Source organism: Ochlerotatus camptorhynchus, unplaced genomic scaffold (assembly GCF_037179485.1).
Source record: "Ochlerotatus camptorhynchus isolate MF236.1 unplaced genomic scaffold, CSIRO-AGI_Acam_v1.1 ptg000257l, whole genome shotgun sequence".
NCBI classification, from domain to species: domain Eukaryota; kingdom Metazoa; phylum Arthropoda; class Insecta; order Diptera; family Culicidae; genus Ochlerotatus; species Ochlerotatus camptorhynchus.
This window is the reverse complement of record NW_027040747.1, coordinates 2,727,769-2,748,086: the sequence shown is the minus strand read 5'-3', so window position 1 is coordinate 2,748,086 and position 20,318 is coordinate 2,727,769. Positions and strand designations below refer to the sequence as shown.

At 39.0% G+C, this 20,318-nt stretch overlaps 1 protein-coding gene across 2 annotated transcripts; it reads left to right on the top strand.

Annotated features, from left to right (window-relative positions):
* The first annotated feature begins 2,573 nt into the window (after positions 1 to 2,573).
* On the top strand, positions 2,574 to 20,306 carry exu (exuperantia). Of its 2 annotated transcripts, none has more exons than XM_065226643.1 (5): positions 2,574 to 2,768; positions 2,841 to 3,609; positions 3,729 to 4,119; positions 4,193 to 4,428; positions 19,027 to 20,306. In XM_065226643.1, the coding sequence occupies exons 2-5, from the start codon at positions 2,868 to 2,870 to the stop codon at positions 19,395 to 19,397; spliced, it is 1,740 nt and encodes a 579-aa protein (XP_065082715.1). In that variant the 5' UTR covers positions 2,574 to 2,768; positions 2,841 to 2,867; the 3' UTR covers positions 19,398 to 20,306. The 2 variants fall into 2 exon arrangements, with proteins under 2 accessions (XP_065082715.1, XP_065082714.1); XM_065226642.1 differs by having other exon boundaries at positions 2,575 to 2,768; positions 2,858 to 3,609.
* The last annotated feature ends 12 nt before the right edge of the window (positions 20,307 to 20,318 follow it).

Below are 20,318 nucleotides of genomic sequence, written 5' to 3'. Positions count from 1 at the left end.
TTGCAAATAAAAAACGGAAAGAGTTAAGATAATTGATGATTGATCAATTAAAAGAACTAAATGTTCACATTTGTTCCGTCCACTAGCGGTCCTACGTCAAGCTTCCGTTCGTGCCCCTAGGCACAGACCCTTCTACTTTTTTTTATAATATTGGTTTACCCGAGGTTCTACCGCAAAGCTCGAGTGCAAAGAAACGTCATTTTAAACTGTGATTTTATGCACTTGCTTAATGAAGACAACAACATGAAGACATACTGTTTAAACATACATCATCTGTCCATGTATCGTATTATATTTTTATCCAGATTTTTCCTTTAATAGCTTCTCCTTGTTGGTAGAGCAAATTCTAAGACCAGAAGGTCCCGAAGAAACATGCTTAACTTTGACTCTGGTACTATCAATTTAATCAGTCAAACTTTCATAACGAATCAAAACAAACAATGTAGTACTGGAATAGAGACTGGAATTTCGACTAGAATGGGGTACGAGATGGGGTACATGGAGATGAAATACTACCCAACATTAACTACTTTTCCCTCAATTCCCTGGTTCAGCCCAATAACCCAAATTTGAGTAAATCGCATATAGTAGTTTCCATTTAACACCCAGCAAAAAAAAAAAACTACTTACTCTTAAGTGTAGTCTACACAAAATTAAGTTTAATTTGAGAATATGCAATTTACTCAAAAGTAACTTTATTGGGCTGAACCATATCGTTGGGTCGCATCTCTCGTTCCTTTATTGACAAATCCATGTTTCAATCGACCACCGTGACGCTCCAATCGCAGCGGTGATAAGTCCGAAATAATGTGTCAAACTGAATACATTTTTGAAATTTCAACCAAAAAACTATTATTTTGTATTTATTCTAGCGAGTTTCTGTGGGAGTCAAAACATGATCCGAGCAAAAAAGTAGTACTCGTAATAATGGTATATAATTCTGAATTTTATCGTGGTTTGTTTCAAAAATATCTTCCAAATAAACAAACATCATCCAGATCACCCGATTCGTCCACCGACTAAATCTATTGCCACTTAAAAATTAATTTCAGTCGGTGTATTAATCAGCAGATTAAATCGTTTTTCGTCTGGTGCTACACCGAGCAATCGGCCTATTTAATAGTTTTTCGTCGATGGATTTAGTCGGCCAACTTTATCTGCTGTTTAATCGGCAGATGATTTCAAACCTTAACATGTTTTCTGTAATTTAACTGTCTTGAAGTAGCTTTTTATTTAGGAACAATGCATTACAAAATAATTTTATGCATTTTGTACAAGGTTCATCCATGCTGACAAGAAATTTGCATGAAATTACATTGAAATTAAACAATTTTGCAAACAATCAATGAAATTGTTAAGGGCTGTCACAGACTTATCACCGTCGGTTAGTGCTTATTCCTGCCACCAGGCGCGCAGGAGTTTAAGTTGGATTTGTCAATTGACAACAATAACAGGTTCAAGTGAAAGACTCAACTCAAAGTTATTGTGTGTGGCAGGATAATTTCTCAGAATGGGATTATGTTGATTAAACCATCTGCTTTCTATTTATGGTAGTCATTGATTTAAAACAAGGCGACCAGGATTCGCTTCTCAAGCCGCTGTCATAAAATACTATCTAAGTTACACACCTGTGTATAATTCTTATGGGCGGGGTTGCATCGCACTTATGAGCGGCGCGTTTCGACCGTAATCAAATGAGAATTTAACATAAGCGTGACAATAAATAAAAAGATTTCAAATTTTGAGTGGTCTTTTTTCTCCGTGTACGCTTATAGATGTACTTGGGACCAATAGGCTAGTCAATAAGTAGTGAGCCAATTTAAAATCGAGAGCTTCCCCTAATAAAAAATAACCATAAACGAACGATAACCCAAATCATTGAACTATTCCATAAATGGTTTGGATGATACCCAGAACACGTCGTTAAGCAAATTAACCATACAATTTTTATTAGGGTCCACCGGTTGGTGTATAACCGTGGCTATCAAAAGAGAATGTCAATGAAGAAAATCGATCAAAGCATATATGACATTCTGAAGAATTCATAAAGAATGCGTCTTGCCCTTTAACGGACGGTCAGTTTCCCGGGAATAAACCCGGATCTCATTCTCGAGTTACCCAACTTATATCAAAAGTTTCTTATACCAATCGAACTAATCCCCAAGGTGTGAACTCATTGGAATCTCAATTCCCATCTCAAATTCCGCATCAAGTTGGTATCGTTTGTCGATTCGATCACACTCGACATCAGATCGACACCGGACATAACGTACGAACTGCGATTTTCTACCAACAATGTACCTAATAAATATTTGCCGTTATGCCCATAACGGCAAATATTTGATCCTTTCGCATGTTTATTTTCATTTGTAAAGCGAATATTTCGTAATTTAATTGAATAGGAATTTTTTTCTTCGGAAATCATCTCATAGATGCATCAAATATGTTATCAGTGTTATCAAAAATAATCAAAATCGCAAACAAACTTAGTGAAAAATGCACTTGCCTGGTAGCTCATTCTAGTACTGCTCGCTCAAGGGGCCAAACGGCGAGGGTGACCGACTTCCTTCGATGAAATCGCATCGAGCTGGAGAAAATCCTTTCATATCACTTCAAAATTAACAAGCAAAAGATCGACATCTGGCTGGAGGTTACTCCGAAGTGTCTCGTAAAATCATCAAAAGTAAAGGCATACCGGTTGCTGGTCGCTTAGTGCGTGAAAACAGTGAATAAATTGGGAAATTAGAGTGAATTGCTTCGAAAACTTGGTAAGTTTCCTGGATTTTCTTTTGTCACGATTTTTCGCCATTTTGGACGCCTGGCTACTGTGATAATGGAAGTTAATTTTCCGTCCCAGCAAGGAAAAAATGGTGACCGGAATCGAAGAAAGCAAACCGGTGGAGACCGAATTCGAAGTGGTGGAAGACGAAAGCTGCTCGGAGGAGAGCGACTCCGGTCCAGCCGGAGCCCTCTCGTCCAAATTCGATCGAACGGATGTCTCCATCAATACCAATCCCCTCCCGTACGGAAAGTACACCTTGATTGGCATCGACATTGATACGACGGGTCGTAGACTGATCGATGAAATAGTTCAGATCTCCGCATACACGTCGGAACACCAGTACTCGCAGTACATTATGCCGTTGATGAACCTGAATCCGGCCGCCCGACAGCGGCACCAGGTTCGTGTCATCACGGTTGGTTTCTTCCGCATGTTGAAGAGCATGCAGACCTATCGGGTCGTGAAAACAAAAACGGAAATTTCGGCTCTGAACGAATTTATCGACTGGCTGGAGGCGCGGTACCAGGAGGACGAAGGTTCCGAGGGTATCGTGATGATCTATCATGAACAGCGCAAGTTCGTACCGTACATGCTGATCGAGGCCATGAAGAAGTACAACCTGTTGGATCGGTTCACCGCGACGGTGAAATCGTTCGTGAACGGGTTCAAACTGGCCGAGGACAAGTGCAGCAAAACAATCAAGTACTTCTCGATCCGCCAGCTGGCCAACCTGGTGCTGGACAAGGACGAAGCGAAGGAAGGGTTCGAAGGAAACGCGGCATATCGAGCCCGGTTGGCCTACCAAATTGCACGTCGTTTGTCCAGAGGTAAGTGGTGCCATTTTGTATCGGCTATTGTTCTTGCTCTGGTGTATTGTGTATTGGCATTGCTTTGTTCAAGTTGAAAGCGTTGATTGTGGACATCCATTTTCCTTTCTTTTGCTTAGAAAACGACAAGGCAGCTAGCAGCGACTGTCCGCAGACAGCCGAGTGTGTAGAGAGCCAAGAGGACGAGGGAACTGAGGAAGGAGAGCCATGCACACAACCTGAGGCTGCTGACGAGAACGACAATCCGAACCTGAATAAAACCGATGACGATCGACATCAGACCGATGTGGACGCTGTCACTGGTCAGGTGACGACAGTTCCGGAACCGCAACCACGCTCTCGGCCCACGACCGAAGCCGAGCGGGAACAGATGTGCTTGACCCTGTGCGATCTGGCCTCACCGATCACGTGCGAAATTTCCGAACTGGATGAGCAGGAGAATATTCTTGTCCGCCAGAACTCGCTCCGGCCGGTGTTTTTGCAGTACTTTAAGACGACCATCTACCATAGGTAACCTACCTAATCATCAATCTGAAGAATGAGAGCTGATCTAATTTGCTTTAAATGTTTGCTCCTTCTGCAGAGTTAAGGCTGTAACGTACCGACGAGTGCTGGCCGAGAACGGACACGATCTTGCCACGCTGCAGCAAATTTGGACCGACCGCAAGCGCGAGGGTCTGGAGGAGGTAGTTGCCAAGATCACTGACCTGAAGGAGGACGAAAGAACCGAGCTTTCCGAGCTGCTCGATTGCCACTTTGATCCGGACAAGCAGCAGCTGAAACCGGTCATCACGCGCGTCCGCCAGCGGTCATCCCGGGGTGAGTAGGGACATTTTTCTGTTTCGTTTGAATTGCACTCGAATTTCAGGCGCGGATTTCGCGGATTTCGCGATTTTCGCGGATTTGTCGCGGATTTGAACTTTCAGTCGCGAAAATCGCGGAAACAAAATGATGTCGCGAAAATCGCGGAGGGACTGATGTGCTGTCACAAAAATTGTGGAATTCATTGTAACCTTCCCGTCCTGGATTATTTTGCTGTCATCAATTTTGTTGTTTATTTGGCTCTCAATTTTTTACCGGTTCAAACTAAACACTCTGTAAATAATCGAGAAAGGATTTAATTGCATAAGTCACACCGAATTTACACGGTAATTCCCTGAGGTCTGTCCAATGTGAGACATTTCCCTTTTTTTTAATATGAACATAGCATTTTCCATTATAAAATCATAAACGGAGTAATTTCCATGTATACCGGATATTCTAGGTTCTCCAAATCGTCCTGGAGTTTAGTTGATTTGTTCTACTATTTCAACCAAGTCTGCAATAATGTCTGTAGTATCGAAATATGTCCAAACAGATTCAAAGTGTCTATGTGGATTGTACCTGACCTATACTGCCACTCTTCGCATGTCGGTCCCATAGTCGTTTTTGTCAAAACTGAGTTTTTCAATGCAAATGGTAGATAATTACCCATATTTTCATTATACTGGAGCAACCCTACAACTTTGTTCTGAAAAAGTTTGGAAATACAGTCAAATTGGTTGTCCCATCACATAAGAAGATATGGTACGAAGCAAACTTAAAACGCGATTTTCTCGGCTTGCTGATTTTCGCTATGGGACGGACATGCGAAGAGCGGCAGTATACGACCTACGTATACAAGATGTTATAGGTTCTGAAATCATTCTGTAGATCAGATTATTTTTCTACTAGATCACCCAAGACTAATTCAATATCTGTAGTATCGAAAAATGTCAAACAAATTTGCAGTGTCTATGTAGATCATGCCAAATGTTCTAGAATTTCCAAATCGATATTTCGATACTACAGATATTATCGTAGTCTTTGTTGATCTAGTAAAACAAATCATCTGAACTGCAGGACGATTTGGAGAACCTAGTTCATCTGGTATACGTGGAAATAATTAAACATTATCCATATAGCAGGGCTGGTAGTGAGTCACTTTTTAGTGGCTTGGTCACTTTTTTCAAGCCAGTCACTAAAAAGTCTCTTTTTAAGGGTAAAGTCACTAAAGTCACTTTTTCTTGTAATCAGTCACTATTTTCAACTTTTTTAGCGTGAATTTATTTCAAGATTGAACATTCTTTGCTTTGTGACGTTTAATCGTCTTTCTCTATCTACAGGCTCTCTACTCATTTTTCTAAATAAAATTTCCTGAGTTTTCCAGGTTTTTCCAGAATTTTAACGGATAAATTCCAGGCTTATAATAAGAAAGGTATTTTTAAATGCGTTCAAAATATGCTGTTTCTGAAAGATAAAAAACAACAGTAATTAACCTAAACGTTTTTAAGACATGGCAATGAGTTTTAAAGAAAAAACTTCATTCAATTGAATGTTGAAGTTTAGCACTTACTTAATTTCTCCACTTTAATAAAGTAAAAAAAAAACGTAATTAATTTGAGTAAGTCCAAGATCTAAAAATATTCAATAACTTGTAGTTTCGTATTTCATGTATAAGTTCAAGATATTGAAAATTTTCAAAGTGCCTGAATTAAGGAAAACATTAAATGATTTATTTTAGTTCGTAATTAACTTTATGTAAGATTAGAGATCTTCATTGCAGTCCCATTTACTTCACAACAATTGTAGGAACTTTAAAGAAGTTCTGAGGAATGAAAGGAAATGATGATGCTCCAAACTACGGTAACATAAGGGAAGTTAACACACTGAAATTATGGGAAACTTACTGGTGTTAAGCAAATTTGAGAATTATAGGAACCTTGTGCAAATTTTTAAGAAGTTCTAAGCACCTCAGAAAAGCTAGATCTAGAGATCTTTGGGGAATTTCAGATCTTAAGAGCAGTTCCCATGACTTAAGTTCAGACTTCTTGGAGCAGTTTAAATATCTAGAATCGTAAATTTAGAAAAATTGAGAACCCCTAATATGTTCCGAGAATTTCAGGGAAGTACGGAGAATTTATGAAAACTTCAGAAATATTTCAGAAACTTCACTGAAGTCCAAAGAAATTCAGGGAAATTTATTTTCAATAGAATTGAGAGCTTTAGGGAAGCTGCGAGAACATCAAGACCGATCAGAGAATCAAAGGACAGTTCAAATAATTTCAAGAAAATTGTAGAAACCTTGAAGTTCCGGAAACTTCAGCAAAGCTCCGATAGAGCTTCTGGAACGTGATAAAAATTATATGAACAACCGGAAAACGTGAAAGTATTTTAAGGATTTTATATCATGGATATTTAAAGAACTTTAACAAATGCGAAAATTTAGCTAAATTGATGAAAAAATGCGAGAATTTTTATTAAACTGCGATAAATATTTTCAAAAAATTCCAAAGAACTAAGAATTGAGATAGTTTAATGATATTCAGCGAAGTTCCGAGTACTTCCAGGACGATTAGATAGCTTAAAAGAGACTTAAAAGGAATTCCGTGGAATTCTGGGGTATTCCAAGAATTCTATGTTTGATCCAGATACATCAGGGAATTTTCAATATTTATATCATTTATATAATTAGAATACCTAAGGAAAATTGTCGAAAATTTTCGAAACACTTTGAATCTGATTGGACATATTTCGATACTACAGACATTATTGCAGTCTTGGTTGATCTAGTACAACAAATCAACGTCCTGGACGATTTGGAAAACCTATAATTTCCGGTATACACAGTAATGAGTCGTACATGATCCACAAAGTCACATATATACGATTCGGTTATGATTTGACAACAAAAAGTGCTAGGTTCATATTAGAAATAAAAAAAAATATCATGAAAATGTCTCACCATTGGGTAGAACCCTAAGGAATATCCGTGTAAATACACAACCGCAACGTGACCAACAAGCGTGACTTTTTTGAAATTTTGGTAATTTCTCGATTATGTGCAGGGTGTTTGGTTTGAATCGGTAAAAAATTGAGAAAACTAGAGCCAAATTAACTACAACATTTAGGACAGTAAAATACGTCTCTGGTTAATTTTCAAGAAAATTTGCATTTCAAATGAAAATGTATTAATTTTTTTTTTTAATGTTTCATCAAATCTAGTCCGGTATTATTCAATAGAATCTCATAATGTAAGGGTGTTTTATTATGTTCACTAATTACTCAGAATGTATACTATACATAAATAACTAAAGATGATACAATGTATTCTTATTTTTTTAATTCAAATGTTACAAACGATACTGCTTTAGCTCAGTCGGTAAAGGCGCAGCTACAAAGCAAGTCCATGCTGGAGGCGACTGAGTTCTATTCCCGTCCGGTCTATTAATTTTCCGGGTTGGAAAATTTCTCTGCTTCCTTGGGCATAGAATGGTACAGGCATAGAAAGCTCTCAATTAAAATGTGAAATTACTTACTACTGACTAAGGCATAAATCTAATATGCTATAAGTAATAAGCTTGAAATGCCATGCAGTAGTATGAAAACAGTTTTTTTTTGTCGCGGATTAGTATTTGAAGTCGCGGATTTCTTTTGAGAAATCGCGGATTTCGCGGACCAAATTTAGACAATCTTGTAACAGCCCTGGAATTTTGGTTTCAATTTATGTAGGGGAAAAGTTGGCTTCGGCAATACCTTAACCTATTATCGTCAGGGGGTAAAGAACGTCCTTGAGAGCTCAATTTAGGTATGTGGATACATTGTGTTTCAGAGCAACTATTGGCCAAATTTGAGTGCTCTAGGACTTTGTTTTTACCCCCTGGCGATAATAGGTTAAGGCATTGCCGTAGCCAACATTTCCCCTTCTCTTCCCGTGCACGACAGTCTGTTTGTATTCGTACACTTATGCTCTACCGGCGACTCTCGCACAACACAAACGGTAGAACAACATTCGGGAAAAAAGTTCTAATTTCTCAATTTTGTGTAAATTAAATCATTTCTGATCAGAAGTAGTATTACTAGGACATCCTTCAGAATTCACACAAGCACGACATTAGTAACTCTTCTTATGAAAAAAAAACTATATAAATACGTGACGGTCTTTGGCGACAGTGTCGTATAACAGAGACTGCCATATGACATTTTATTTCGGTACTGTACTTTGATAGCTTGTTTTGTAAGTGTCGGAAGCAAAGGCAGTCAATTATCACAAAAAAAAATGCGTCGACTACGGTGACACTGTTCTTGACTAAGATTCTTGACTAAGACTAAGACAGTAAACGAAATAATTGATTATTCTATAAACTGTGCAAATGCGGCTTTCAGAAGGTCTTCTTCGATCTTAGTAATTAATCGAGCTTTTTCTAGTGTGTGGATTGCTGTACCTACACGGTCAATGATATCAACCCAAACTTGAGTTCAGTTTACTCATAATCGCAAAAAGTGCATGAACTCAGCGATGAGTAAATTTGCCTCATTTCTTAGAATTCAGTTACTAAAGTCACTTTTGTACGACTTATGTCGGGAGTAAAGAATTTGGCTTCAAAACACATCAAATCTCGCGTAACATTTGAAAACGGTACAAAAGCTTTTGTAAATCAAAATTGCAAGTAGACTTGGTAAAACACCGCTCGGTACGGCTCCGTGGCAACCTACTCAGTTATGCACGGCACTGGGTTTCTTTGATAAAGCACCGTCATCGAACTAAAAGAGAAACCCGAACGCGGTACGATGCGCTTCGGCTCGGCACCATGCGGCACGGTGCCAACGAAGCGCTTGTGATTTCGTTTCGTACCGTTGAGTTCGACTATGTGATTTCAACTTGATTGAACTATGAATAAATTATTGAGTAATCAGTAAGTTAGTTGTAGGATTGGGCGATCTTCAGAGAAAGATCGATCTTATATTTGGCTCTGGAATCGATCCACTGATTAAATCGGTACCAAAGAATTGATCCAAGAATCCGACCAATCGTTTTCAAATTTTGCACCATACGTCATGAAACATCTATGAAAAAGGGGTAAACAATTGAAATGATCCAACTTTTCCCGCTTTTAGTTGCGGATCACCTACCACGGGAACAAGGCTAGATAGAGCTGGAATTAGGGCGTAACAGCTTTTGTAAACAATGACTTCTCTCGAAGATTTCTAGGAATTCAAGGCACTCACACGCAATCCAATACAACCATCGGGTAGGGGAAGTCTTCTTCTACCCGGTGGTGATGTTGATTTGCGTGGACGAGCCTTGATTTAGTAGAAATTATTGAGAGAAGTCATTGTAATTGTAATTGTTCAGTGTATAGGCTGTGCCAACCGCTAAGTTGGCTTATCTAGGGACTAACCCCCTAGTCTATACACCTACTGTCCTTCCCGTTGCACTCGTCAGTTCGTGCGATACTCTAGACACACATGGGTGGTCGTATCCGGGTCCTCCTCTGGGTAGGCTCGTGTCCGTCCAGGTTCTGGTACATTAACTTATATCTATGCATGGTAATTATACTTTGCAACTCACCTTTTGATTATAAATGTCGATAATGCTGAAACTATATGAATGTTAGTGATCATTATTAGGTGTGTGCTGCAATGGAGTAGTAATTGAAGGAAATGAGGTTCTCATGTGGCTTATAGGTACCGTAAAACGGAGTATCTTTGATAATTCGGGTAACTTTGATAGTATAATATAAAGAATATATATAAAAATGAATTTCTGTCTGTCTGTCTGTCTGACCCTTATAGACTCGGAAACTACTGAACCGATTGGCGTGAAAATTTGTATACAGGGGTTTTTGGGGCCGTGGAAGGTTCTTATGATGGTTCGAGACCCCTCCCCCTTCTGTAAGGGGGGGCTCCCATACAAATGAAACAGAAATTTCTGCATAACTCGAGAACTAATCAAGCAAATGGAACCAAATTAGGCATGTGGGGGCGAGTGTGGGGGTATAAGGAGATAATCATAGGGGGTAGCCCCTTAGATTAAAGGGGGGGGGGGTGGCTACGTACAATATAGCATGCTTTTTTTAAATTGGCGCATAAACTCAAGCTAATATTGAATCCCGAGCAAGACCGGGCACACTCAGCTAGTAAAGAATAAATTTACTCGCTGTGCTTTTTCCAAATAAGAAACATAGGTTCCATATTGTAGCTTAGGGTATTTCCGTTGATATCGTAAATAGTTTTTATATAGTATGTGTTGAGCAATTCTCTACAGATTGACGAATTTTTTAATTTTTTTTTTTAATTTGTCGGCTTCGATTTTGATGAAAATTTGCACAGTTGTTCTTTTTTAGTAAAGATGCCAATTTGTGTTATCAGTTCTTCAAATTGAATCACGACTACTTTTCTAACAGGGCCTGTGTAAAAATAGTACTAATGAGTTAAAAAATTTATATTGCTGAAACGCTTTGTTCGATTAATTTGGTGTCTTGAGCAAAGTTGTAGATATTATTTTGGCAATAATGTTAAAAATATACACTGTAAAAAAATTCGTTTGTTTCAATGAAAAAAAATATATTTCTTATTAAAAAAAATTAATTTCTCAAAAAGTACATCGTTTTAAGCTTCATTGAAGCTCATAATGTTTGCTACTAACTGGCAAAGTTTGGTGATGGTAAACTCAAAAACAAAAAAGTTATGGTTTTTTGAATATTTCATGATTTTTACATTTTCATTAAAAACACATTTTTTTTAACCGTGTATATTTTTTCAAGAATTGCATTTTAATTTTGCACAACTATTCCGAAGACACCATAGCAATCAAGCAAGCCGTTTTTGCAATGTATTAAAATGTTTATTTTATAAGCGCTTTTCTACACAGGCCCTATCGGAAAAGTAGTCGGGGTTCGCTATTACAATTTGTAATAGCGAATCCCGACTACTTTTTTATTTTAAAATCTCAACTTAAATCCACAAAATACATTTATCTGCTCTTTTTTACTTTTCTTTTATTCGAAAACCTTATGGACAAATGATTCATAATTTATTTTCATTGTAATACACTTTTTTTCTATTTTTATTTACATCACTTCTTAAATACATCGAATATTCTGGCATCATTATCATTACAGTTTGAGTATGGTTTGGCTTTAATTTTATTTTCTGATACAGGAATGAAAGAATGAAACTTTTGAGTTCCTTGAATTATTTTTGCATTATTATAAATATTGCTCGTTGAGGTGTGAAGCCATACATTCGTATTCCTCTGTTGTGGCAAAACTAAATGATAATTTTGTTAATTCTTCTTCTTTTCGATTATTTGCCCAATTATAAAGCTCTCTTGCATTTTTTATTGGATGTTCACGTTCTTTGGCCAAACTTGCTCTAGTAACCATACGTTTTATTGTACCTCCAATAGCGTCACAAGGACCTTTCCCATGTGATGTTGCAAAGAAATGCCATTCGGCTTCAATTCCATATTTTGATTTAAATTTACAAAGGCTAGCAAATTTTTTCCGGTTCTTGTACTGTGACGCGGCTCCATCGGACATAAAATAAATCTTGTTGATATTTTTACTTTGGTTAATGCGTAAAAACCTTATCATTTTAGCCACTGAGTCATGCCTTAACTATTCAGAAATTATAATAAAACTTAAATGTTTAACTTGCATATTTTCTCTAAAATATATAACAAATGGATGAATGGTAGCTTGTTGGACATTCCAGTGATGAGACTGAACTTCATCCTGTAACACAAAGCTGTAGTTTTCGGAAAAATCGCAAGTAACTAAAAATTCACCTTCTTGCAAATTATTTCGTGTAGTTTTCAAAAAATTAGATTGCTGTGTTTTTATGAAATCATGTGGTATCAAACTTGTCAATTTCAAGCAGAAAAATGAAACAAACTCGTCTGCAGGCTTTACAATAGTTTCTAAATCACATCTATCCGTGGTAACCCACTGTTCAAATGAAAGCTGATCAATGCATTTTTCCTCAATATGTTGTCTTGTTTTCACAAAGTAGGCTGTCAGTGAACGTTTTTACATCATTTAAATGGTTAAGTTTTTTCGAACTGTGTAAAATTAGATTGATGTTTTCATGCGTTGTGCACACGCAAACATTGTGGGTTCCAGAGCTGGTTAAAAGTTTACATTGCTTAGGGCGGAGTTTTGCAAATGAAGAGAATCCAATTTTTACATTGCAGTGAATTTCATTGAATCGTTTGTAAGCTTCTCTCAAAGTCATCATTAGTAATCTTTTTTGAATGGCTTAAGCCGTTTTCCTTCTTTCTGCACAGACACATAATCTTTTTGACCAGGCATTGCCCGGCTTATATCATCATCTTCAAAAAAATTTATGACTGCCAATTTTGTTTCATCACTTAAGGCTGTGCCATATTTTGCGGTTTTTGACGAATGACCTTCCTTTATCAACTTAGCCTCTGTTGCAATATATCTACTAGCATTAAATTGATCCATAACTTTTTGTGTTGACCATGAATAAGGCAATAACGATAAAATTAATAATTTTTCACTTCTTGCAGTGGATGCATTGGAAAACTTTTCCTTCATGTTTTCTAAAACTTCTTTGAGTTCATTCACTTCGTCAGCCTCAGGCTCGAAGTTGAAAAGATTCTTTCTAATACCTTCGTTGATTTCACGGTGCTTCTTTTCGGGGTAGTGGATGTAGTTGAGTTTTCCCACGTCTATCGGTGATACCTGGATTCCTGCAATGCCTCGGTTGAATATCTCGATGTTGACTGGTTGAGTAAATTCTTGGTACGATTGAACTGAAGTAACTGATGTCATTGATGGTACAGTTGTAATGCTTTCACAGCTCGGTACGACAGGTACTATCACTGTAGTTGGCATCTTTGAGCTTCCGGCAACATGCTGTTCCTCGTTTGAGATGAAAAGAGCTTGTTTATCAACACGAAGACGACAGGACGTGCAAATGCGAAAACCAGTATTCAATCCTGATGCTTCAGAATATCCAATCGATTTTAATTTCTGGATGGTAATATTCGAAATATTCCTCAGCTCTTTCTGTTTTTGGTGTTTACTACTACAGTGTTGAGTATTTGACTTATTACCGTTAAGATCACTGATACAACTATGCAAAATTGAAGACAATGAATAAAAAAGAAAATTAATCGCTAGTTTGAGCATCATTTCACTTTTATTTAGTTCTAGCTCAATATTCATCAAATGAATTTTTTAGTTTTGTTAGTAACGATACCTTTTCATGGTATCAGATGTAATGAATCCTAACTTTTCAATAGGGCCTGTGTAGAAAAACACTAATGAAATAAACATATCTATATTGTAAAAACGGCTTGCTTTGATTGCATTGGTGTCTTCGAAAAAGTTGTGCAAAATTAAAATGCAATTCTTGAAAAAGTATACACGGTTGAAAAACATGTGTTTTTAATGTAAATGTAAAAATCGTGAAATTTTCAAAAAATCATAACTTTTTTGTTTTTGAGTTTACCATCACCAAACTTTGCCAGTTAGTAGCAAACATTATGAGCTTCAATGAGGCTTAAAACGAAATGTACTTTTTGAGAAATTAACTTTTTTAATAATAAATATAAATTTTTTCATTGATACAAACGAAATTTTTTACAGCGTATATTTTTCACACAATTGCCAAAATAATATCTACAACTTTGCTCTAGACCCCAAATCAATCGAACAAAGCGTTTCGGCAACATATATTTTTAAACTCATTAGTACTATTTTTACACAGGCCCTTTTCAAACTTACCTTACCAATCAGGCTAAGGCCTTGTTGTCCTCTGCTGTCCGAAGAAGTCGTCTCCACTCTACTCGATCCATGGCCACAGTTCGCCAGCCTCGTAGTCTGCGAAGGGTCCGCAGGTCACCTTCTACTTGGTCGATCCACCTTGCCCGCTGCGCGCCTCTTCTTCTTGTTCCTGTTGGGTCGCTTTCTAGAACCATTTTCACTGGGTCGTCCTGCGGCATTCTTACGACGTGCCCAGCCCACCGTAGTCGCCCAATTTTTGCAATGTGGACGATGGATGGTTCTCCCAGCAGCTGGTGCAATTCGTGGTTCATTCACCTCCTCCACGTTCCGTCATCCATCTGCACTCCACCGTAGATGGTACGCAACACCTTCCGTTCGAAAACACCAAGGGCGCGTTGGTCCTCCACGAGCATAGTCCAGGTCTCATGGCCGTAAAGGACCACCGGTCTAATCAGCGTCTTGTAGACAGTCAACTTCGTGCGGTGGCGAATTTTATTCGACTGGAGCGTCCTCCGGAGTCCAAAGTAGGCACGATTCCCTGCCATAATGCGTCTTTGAATTTCTCTGCTGGTATCATTTTCGGCGGTCACCAGTGAGCCCAAATACACGAACTCATCGACCACCTCGATTTCGTCACCGTCAATCTGAACTCGGGGTGGGAGGCTAACATTGTCTTCCCTAGAACCTCTTGCTTTCATATATTTTGTCTTTGATGCGTTGATGGCAAGTCCAATCCGTCTAGCTTCAGCCTTCAGTCTGATGTACGTTTCCGCCATCATCTCAAAGTTCCGTGCCATAATGTCAATGTCATCGGCGAAACCAAGGAGCTGGATGGACTTCCTGAATATCGTGCCACTCGTGTCTATCCCAGCTCTTCTGATCACACCTTCTAACGCGATGTTGAACAGCAGACACGAAAGTCCATCACCCTGCCGTAACCCCCTTCGAGATTCAAAGGGACTCGAGAGTGTCCCCGATACTCGAACAACGCACATCACTCGATCCATCGTCGCCTTGACCAATCGCGTCAGTTTATCCGGAAATCCGTACTCGTGCATAATCTGCCATAGCTGATCTCGATCGATTGTGTCGTATGCGGATTTGAAATCGATGAACAAATGATGTGTGGGCACGTTGTATTCGCGGCATTTCTGCAGAACCTGCCGAATCGCGAAAATTTGGTCCGTGGTAGCGCGGGCACCCATGAATCCCGCCTGGTATTGCCCCACGAACTCTCTTGCATATGGTGACAGACGGCGGCATAGAATTTGGGAGAGTACCTTGTAGGCGGCGCTCAGCAGTGTGATCGCGCGGTAGTTGCAGCAATCCAACTTGTCGCCCTTTTTGTAGATTGGGCATACGACACCTTCCATCCACTCCTCCGGTAATATCTCCTCCTCCCAAATCTTGGCAATTACCCAGTGCAGCGCTCTAGCCAGTGCTTCACCACCGTATTTCAATAGCTCACTTGGTAGTTGATGCTTTGTTGTTCTTCAGCCGACCGATCTCCTCCTCAACTTCTTGAAGATCAGGGGCCGGTAGCCTGTCGTCTTCTGCGCGTGCTCCAAGGTCTGTTGCCGTGCCACCTTCGTTTTCTGCTGCTTCACCGTTGAGGTGCTCGTCATAGTACTGCTTCCACCTCTCAATCACCTCACACTCGTTCGTGAGAAGGTTACCGTCCAAGTGCTTGCACATATCGGCTTGCGGCACGTAGCCTTTGCGCGAACTATTTAACTTCTCGTAGAACTTCCGTGTGTCGTTTACGCGGTACAGATTTTCCATCACCTCGCGATCTCGATCTTCCTGCTGACGCTTCTTCCTTCGGAAAACCGAGTTTTGTCTGTTCCGCGCTTGTCTGTATCGCTCCACATTCAATCTCGTGCGGTGTTGCAGCATTCTCGCCCGTGCTGCATTCTTCTCCTCTACTAACAGTTTGCATTCGCCGTCAAACCAGTCATTTCTTCGGTCCGGGATTGCAGTACCTAGTGCCGCTACAGCAGTACTACCTATGGCTGAACGGATGTCCCTCCAGCCATCTTCAAGAGGCCCTTTTCAAAAAGTAGTCGTAATTCAATATGAAAAACTGAGAGCACAAAATGGCGCCTTTACTAAAAAGGAACAACTGTGCAAAGTTTCAGCGTAATTGGAAATTATCGGTCAGGATCGATTTGCGAACCTTCGTGGAATGCCTCTGTTACATATTTTACAAAAATATTAAAAACCATTTTCGTGTTTTTCGCCTTTTCAAAAAGCACTCAAACCATCACTTATTAAATGTATTTTCGATACAGCCATTTCACACAAATTCAATGTTGTATTCTTATTGCTTATGAAGTTTTCTAATCGTATACTCATTTAAAGTTTCATATTTAAAGAACTAAATTGTTTGAGTTTCACTCATTTTTTTTCTACATTCATCGAGCATTATCAAAGTAACCCCAAATCAAAATACTGAGGTTCGGTCACAAAACTAAAAAAAATAGTGCAAATGCTTTAATTTTCGTTCAACTCTTGGATCATCAGGACTTGTTTTAAAAATATAAAATTTGAAAAACATTCATTGCTGTAAAAAATATTTAGAATATACTTTAAAAAACTATCAATGTTATCCCCGTTTTACGGTAATTCTAAAATAGGTATTTCATGCAAGCACACACCTTTTACAATTCTTATCCAACTTACCAGTTCCGTCCAGTATAAATTGGCTGTTTCCAAATGGCCTAATCCTTTCTGGCTGCTTACTCTCTTGCGTTTTCTCACTTTTTTTCCTTCTTCCTATTGAAAATCTGACCGTGTTCCCATTTGTTCTCAGGTGGGTAATATTGGTACATGAGGGGAAGAAAGAAATAGAACAAGTTAAGTGCGTTGGTTAGTCGTTTGGGTCATGGTGTTGTGTTCCCTATTTTATTTGCCTCTATTCAGCTCTCAGATCGCCCCCTCCCTCCAAACTATTGTGGATGAGAAAATGAACCCATATTTGGTAACCTCTCGCGAGCTTCAATGCATAAGATATGAATAACAAACAAATCTAGAACGGGGCTTAAACATATAACATTTCTAAGACTGAACATGATTAGTATAGTATGAATAATGAGAATTGTATGAAGAAAAGACGATCCCAAAAGAAAGTTTCCTCGCAATAAAACCACAGACAAACAGACGTAACTCTTCATTGTGTATCTTCGTTCACGCATTTAACTGTTGATTTGAACATTATCAGTTCCGCGAACTACTCGCCGCAGCGCTGCGAGTTAGCGAGCAAGCTTGTTTTCCGCGAGAAGCCAGAGAGATGTCGTTACTGAGGTCCTATGTTTTCAAGAACAACTTTTTCAAAGAGTTACGTCTGTTTGTCTGTGATAAAACTATTACTCTGCGCTAGTATAAGCTATTTCAAAATGGGCATCCATACTCAGAAACTATACCCGACCTCAACAAACTGTACCGAAATCAAAACAGCTAAACTACTCGGTAAGATTTTGGCATTTCTATTTAATTGTATTAAGCTATCGCACAGAGTTAAGTGGAAACGTTGCCGTTACGTAGCGCTAGCATCTCCTGATTTCATCTATAAATTTATCACTTTCGACCAATTTGGCGCTAGTATCGATAAATTATCTGCTGAAAATTGCCACTTGGCGCTACCAGCACTTAGTGTCTAGTGTAAGTTTTGCAACGCCAGCGCCATCATGTTGTCAAAGAGAGTTTTTAAGTGGGGAAGTCGCCGTTAGTGGCGCTTAAGTCGAATAGGAATCTTTACACTAGTTTTTCGAGAAATTTTGGAGCCTCAACGTCTGTTCTCTGTGGCTATCTTATATCGAGCTCTTTTTCAATAATTGCAACATGTGAATAATGCAGAACAAGTTTAAAATTGTTCAAGAGCCAAATTGGTTTTGAAGGAAGGTCAAACCACAGAGAACAGACATGGAGGCTCGAACAAAATTTCTCTAAAAACTTGTGTAAAGATTCCTATTTGACTTAAGCGCCATTAACGGCGACTTCCCCACTTAAAAACCCTCTTTGACAACATGATGGCGCTGGCGTTGCACAAATTACACTAGACACTAAGTGCTAGTAGCGCCAAGTGGCAATTTTCAGAAAATTTATCGATACTAGCGCCAAATTGGTCGAAAGTGGAAAATTTATAGACAAAATCAGGAGATGCTAACACCACGTAACGGCGACGTTCCCACTTATTTTACACAAGTTTCTGACCGAGCTTGAACGTCTGTTCTCTGTGGTCAAAGTACAAACGAACAGCTCAGCCGCTCTGAACCCTATGAAAATTATGCTTTCCCAGTATGGTTCATTCTCTCACTATAAGCCTGTCATTTCTAGCCTATCTGAACTATTTAATAAATGGAAACCATAACATGGGTTACGCTCCTCCTAAGCGGGTCCTCCGCATCCTATCTCTGTCTTATCTCAAATGCCAATGGTTTGAATGTATCAATATATACATTGGAAATGACGTTCAATCAAATAAACCCATACCCCACTCACTTGGCCAGGCTTCAGAATCGTCCAGTGGGCAGTGCGCTCTTCACTCCAAGTTTCCTTTCTTTCAAATTTACCCCAAATTTTATATTTTACCCCTTTGAGTGTTGATTAATCACAATGAAACATTGTGACAGAGCACGGACTTGAGGTTACAAAAGTATTAAATAATCTAGGTCCTATTTAGGATTACATCTAAAAAATCCAAATTTGACCAACGCCCACCAGAAATTATTGAGAGAAGTCATTGTTTACAAAAGCTGTTACGCCCTAATTCCAGCTCTATCTAGAAGGGTTAAACATAGATTCATATTCTCTGGTGGCTAAAGTACCTATTCTATTAATCAATCCTTTCCCTTTTCCACAGGTCGGATGTTCTTCGGTAACAAGAGCAGCAATTCATCGGGCAATGGCAACTACAACAACAATGGAAATGGCAACGGCAACGGCAAGGACAACCGTAAACCCATGAACGCTGGTCGCAATAACAACAGCAACGGCAACTACCAGCAGCACAATAATGGTGATAATGGTAATACCAGTGGAAACTACCACGGTAAGAACAACAACAACAGCAACAACCAATCGCCGCCGTCCCCGAACGGAGGTGCTGGTGGAAACAGGAAGTTCCGTCCGCGCCAGCCGAGACGCCGTCGCAACCAGAATCAGAACCAGACCCGTCAGAACGGTAACCAACAGAACATGAACCAACCGCCGATCATTCAGGCCAACGCCTGAAAAATCCGCCCGCTTGCTCACTGCCACAAGGCCGATGTGGATGTTTGGAAATATCTTGAACAAAACTGAAAACAACTTAAAAGATTGAATTGAATTCCTTATGTTTAGTAGTCATGTAAGTGCTGATGATGATGATGAATAATGCAAGAAGATGTTAGTCGAGAAGAGGTTTAAGCCGGTTCCTGATTAGAAGAGATCAGCTATCGATTTGTGGGAAGCTTCGTTTCAGAAGATTCCCTATTTCTATTGTATTGTGAGCAAAAGGCTACGCTAGAGTTTAGGGGGTGATATTAGTTAATAACTAATCGTATTTTTTAAATGGCTAAGGCCTTTTCTACTTTTATAACATTACATTATTGTAATCCCACTACCATTTTTTATATTTACAATTTGCTCGTGCTAAATGCGCGGAATTTGCTCTTGGAAATGCTTTTGATTTTTTTGGATAACAGCAAAGCGGTTTCTTCCAATTTCGGGCTCTCGATTGGCAGAGGTAAACGAATGGCTTTCAGGAAGTAAGCGCGCGCTTCCAGACAAGATATTCGTTCGCATTTGCAGAACCCGAAAGGGGGGAAAACACGGTTTTGATTCACCCATTATAGCAGATAAAAGAATATATTGAAGATTGTAATCTTGATTGAAACGGAAAGCGAGGCATGTAAGATGTGTGTGTAGTAGCAGCTTCTAGAGATTAGGCAAACATGATTTCAAACTTATACAACAAACACACACATGAGGAACACTTTTCCCGAAGAAAAACTATCTAATTTACTATGTTATTAATGGATAAGATCTTGAATAATGTTAAAATGATTTGAATTTGTTCGTTTAAGAAACGCAAGGCTTCGAGCGTCTGCGATGTTCGGAGCGCTTGTTTAACTCAAAATAAAGAGCGATAAGCAAAACAAATCTGACTTCTTT